This window comes from Nematolebias whitei, chromosome 1, assembly GCF_014905685.2.
Source record: "Nematolebias whitei isolate Nwh7 chromosome 1, NemWhi1, whole genome shotgun sequence".
Classification (NCBI taxonomy): domain Eukaryota; kingdom Metazoa; phylum Chordata; class Actinopteri; order Cyprinodontiformes; family Rivulidae; genus Nematolebias; species Nematolebias whitei.
In genome coordinates this window covers 27,130,231-27,135,067 of record NC_056498.1, presented here as the reverse complement: position 1 = coordinate 27,135,067, position 4,837 = coordinate 27,130,231, and the positions used below count along the sequence as shown (strand labels likewise).

At 38.4% G+C, this 4,837-nt stretch overlaps 1 protein-coding gene across 1 annotated transcript in view; it reads right to left on the bottom strand.

The window, feature by feature from the left end:
- The window catches only part of LOC119426037 (phospholipid-transporting ATPase ABCA1-like), a 302,913-nt gene that overhangs the window by 91,030 nt on the left and 207,046 nt on the right, over positions 1-4,837 (bottom strand). The window contains exon 34 of the mRNA XM_037693947.1: positions 941-1,110. Coding sequence (XP_037549875.1) covers positions 941-1,110 — 170 coding nt within the window. The remainder of the gene's footprint in view (positions 1-940; positions 1,111-4,837) is intronic.

Sequence of the window (4,837 nt, the reverse complement as noted above, 5' to 3'; positions counted from 1 at the left end):
GAATTTTGAAGCAAGTGAAAAAGTTTATGCAACATATCTCAACCCCTGGATTAATATCTGTTCTGAGCAGTTGAACACCTTTCAAACAGCTCACAGGTGTGAATGACATCCTATCTGCATTTGGTTGGTAATCTGAACACAGTCCGTCCAGAGCCAAGCTGTAGGACGTCCTACTGTTCTGAAAGAGTAAAAATCTACACCAGAACATCTGATGCCTACTTCTGGTTTATTATCACCTATAGCCATGAAAGATTGGTGAACATGTACTTGCATGTGTTTTTCTTCTATACGTGAGTGTTTAACTCTATTTTTAAAAATATGGTTGAACGCACAGTTTACTCAAACAAGACATTGAACACTGAACAAGTGCTTTAACCTTGTGTGCCCGTTCTGCTGCCATGATGCGTGAGTGCGTCAATGAATAAATCAAAAACAACAGGTAAATTACTTTGTGGAACCTTGTCAGTGGTAAATATAAGTGCTGACCATGAAACAGAGCTGTGTTGCACAACTCAGGGACAAAAGATTGTATTTTGCATCCCACAAAGCAAGCACTGTCAAAACAATCAATGGTTTCTACCCAGGACAGGCACTATACGCGTTGAAATTCTGGGGAGGAAACTGAAGGTTTTGGCAGTGTACGATAAGCTGTTGACAATATGTGTTTGTTATACTGATACAGTGATCAAAAATACCATAATACAAACTGACTGAGGGGTAGGGTGCACCCTAGATATTTTACCACTTAGTACTGTAGCACATAGAGACAGAACTATTATGTACAGATAAATCAGTCACTAGAGAACCTAACCATTATACTTCTTTTAAGGTTTTTACCTTCCTATTGGGTTAGATTAAAAACAAATAATGTAATTTTGTAGCAAGTTCCAATTATTTTCATATATAATGATAAATGGGTCACTTGTTTTTCTTTACTCACATAGCCATGAAGGAGAGCTGTTCCTTGGTGAGGTTGAGGGGGTGATTGGAGATGGAGATGCCATGTTGGCGTAGGTTCTGTCCCACGGGCAAGTTACCTCTCAGGATACCATTGTTGGCCACACTTAGGAAAGAGACCATGCTGTGCCATGCTTGGTTGTAGAACCACACCTGAAGCAGAGGAAACAAGCACTGACAATGCGTAGAGCATGTAGAAACTAAGATTAATTTGGTGAAGTGAAATAATAAACTTAGTTTTCTCTATTTTCCACACGTGTATTAAGCCATCTCTGCTCTTGACTTTCCAGATCATTTAGATCAGCTTACAGCCCATCAAGTTATCAAAAGTTGACATGTTAGGATTTATTTTTAAAGTATTGCTAACCAGTCTTCACATTTGTACCTGGTCTTTGAAAATCTGCTGTTTCTGCTTCTGTCCTTAAATCCTGCTATCAAAAAAACTTTATTTGATTTTAGTGCAGCAGCTTCTGCTTTTGTTTTGGTAAAAGACCCTGGATAATCTGTATTAATCTAGCCCAACACTTGTTTAACCACGTCCAAGTCTAACATAGCCAATTTTACTTCAACTCTATGTAACAGCTGAACCCAACCAAACTTAGCCTGGGCTAGCCTAGCTTAGCTTAATTAGGCATAACCTTACCCCAGCTAACCTATCTTTATGTAGGTTAGCTAAGCCTAACCCTACTTTAGCCTAATCTAGTCTGGTCTATTTTGTCCTAATTTAACCTGACATAGTTTAGCATAAACCTAACCCAACCAAACGTAGCCTAGTTTAATGTAACTTTGCCTAACCAAACATAGCTTATCTAAATCTAGCCTAGCCTATCCATCCATTTTACTTGCTTCTCTTTTTTGTGTCATGAGCAGCTGACAGGCCCTGGACAGGTCGCAAGTCAATAGCAAAGACACAAAAAGACATATAAGACACCTCCCCCCCCAAAAAAAATCCTTCACACTAGGGGGCCGAGATGGGGTATAGGCAGGGCAGCCGACTCGGGACCTGAAAGTCCCAGGTTCGATCCCCAGTCATTGCACATTTCGTGGTGTCTCTGAGCACCACACCACATCCCCAATTGCTTCCCGGGCGCTTACATAGCTGCCCACTGCACCACCTGGGGGGTGGATGGGTTAAATACAGAGAGCCAATTTCACCATTGTAAGGAAACATACAATGATGACAACACATAACACCTTATTATTATTATTAATTTGGAGGTACTAAATCTCCTAGCATGTTTTTTGGTCTATGGCAGGAATCCTTACCCAGAGAAAATCCATGAGTGCACAGGGAGAACATGTAAGCTTCACTCAGAAAGACACTAGGCCGGGAGACGAACCTTCGACCCTCCTGCTGGGAGGCGGTAGCTTTAACCACTGCACAGCAGTGCTCCCTAAGCCTAACATAGCCCAGCATATTGTATCTTAAAGAAGAAAATATCTTAATATTTAGGAAATTAGGCAGCATATACATGATTTTACCCATTTTCTTCATATATCTAGCATTATTTCTTTTGAACTTGGCGACAACGGAAGTGACGTTCAACAGGGAACTAACTCCCTGGTATTCGTTTATAAAAACATTTTATTTGAACTTGCTGTCTTTCTCTGATAGTGACTCTAAATTCATTCAACATTTACTTAAACAGGTTAATCCCATTGAGCCACGAGGACTCATTTACAAGAGACCTGAATTTTCACAAAGAGTGATGACCACAGTGGATAACAACAACAACAATTGACATTCACAAATGATTCATACAAATTTAGTTTTTTTTTTTTTTTTGTGACTCTAAGTCAGGGGTGTCAAACTCAATTACAAGGGGAACAAAATTAAAACATTTTTAAAACTAAGGTCCAGTTTCTACATTAACTCAAGTTAGATACCCAACAGCTTTTCTTGGTTGCAGGTTCCTCATCGAGTTTGATTGGTCTCATTTGATGTTCCCTGTTGCACTTTAGACATCATAATCAAAGATTACTGAAAAAATTTGAGTGATAAAAGTATTCTTTGTTTAATAAATCATCTAGAGGATCAGATAAGATGTCAACGAGGGCCACATTTGGCCCCCGGGCCTTGAGTTTGACATGTGTGCTCTAAATGATCTAAAGAAACATAAGATTCTTCTCTACTGTCTGTGCTGTCAGCCATTATTCATTCAACCTTTATTTAGACAGGTAAATCCCATTGAGCCTCGAGGACTCATTTACAAGAGAGACCTGATTTCAACAAAGAAAGATGACAACAATGGACAACAGCAACAACAATAAACAATTATAAAAAGTCATACTGCAGTTTTTTTTTTTTTTATTATCATAGCAACGCTCTGTTTACATGCAGGCCTTCGTCTTTGCTAAAGCTAAAACGGCCACCAATAGCCAAGTCAAATCATTTCCATTATGCGTGCCTTCTTGTTACAACACAAATAATAGAGTAGAAACTGTCAGTGACAATATGGCTGCCAGATAAGCTATGACTTACATTTCAGTCCTGTTACCACAGCAGTTTAGACCGTTACAATTCTGTGTTTATATCTTTCTAGTTGTAGTTCACTGCTGAACAGAATCTGTTTAGGGGGTCAAATTACCGTCAAATTCTTTTGGAGAAAACATGAAAATTAAATCAAAGTAACCGAGAGAGGGGGAAAAAACATTACGTTTGATTAATTGGGTATCAAAGCTTGTCATGTTGAAAAAAATCCTGATGTGACATAGCATGAAAGCTGCGGAGCAGAAATATTTTAACACATTCTTTTTTATGTACGTGATTTTCGGAGACAGTGGTTGCTGGGGCGCAGAAGAAAAACATTGGATAAAAGAAAGTGGGTGTGAAAGAGGACTCCCCGCTGGTGCTGCAGCGATAATTAAGAGTGGATGGTGTCGTAGTGCCCGCCTAACATAACACTGCATCACAAAGGAGCAAGTGGAGGAATTAGACTACACGCATGCACACACACACACGTGTCTTTCTGTTTGTTTGCACCTCTTGGCTCACAAAAGGAAAATAGATTTTAGCAACAAATCCTTTAAAAATCACAATCTGAAGTATTCAAGCTAACACCACTGGAAAGAGCATAAGTTTGTCTGCGAAATACATTTTGTTTGGCATTAAAGGTAAAAGGGAATGTCGATTGTCCACTTTGAAAAATAATTAAAGCATCAAAGTACTGGTGGAAAAAAATCAGAAAAAAGGTAAAAAATGTGCTCCATTATATTAACATTTAATTCAAATCCAACAATTTTCAGTCAGGTCATCTGGACAGTTTATTTATTTTTTTGCTTATTATATGGATTATTGAGCGTGGACTTTTTTGGTTTTGAACCAGTTTGGCATGACTTTCGATGAGGAAGAGGGCCGGCACAGGAGGAGGGGGCGTGCCAAAAACACTATCTTAGCACCAACACAACTGGTTTGTTTCACTTTGGAGTAAGCTGTTTGGGGGAAGAATAAGTTTTGTGTTGTGTGTTTCCTTGACTGATGAAGCCTTCCGGATGGAAGGTGAAACGTTGCAGCAAAAAAAGAAACTGTCTAGATGACCTGACTGAAAATTGTTGGATTGTATACCTGGATTATTGAGCGTGGACTTTTTTGGTTTAATTCAAATGTCATAAACTTCTACGGTGTTTATACTTTGTACTTATTTTTATAACTCCTTTTTTCTTTGGCCTATTAAAACATTTACGTTTAACAAATTTTATTGGATTTGAATACAACATATTTCTTTGCTCATTATTATAAAAAACATTTATTGTTTGGTTTCTTTTGTGCTCTTTATTTTTTATCCTAAACCAATAACGGGGTTAATTAATTGTACCTGCTATAGAGCGCTCTTTGAATTCTCTCAGTGTCGAAAAATAAAATTCAGAGTTTCAGCACTAT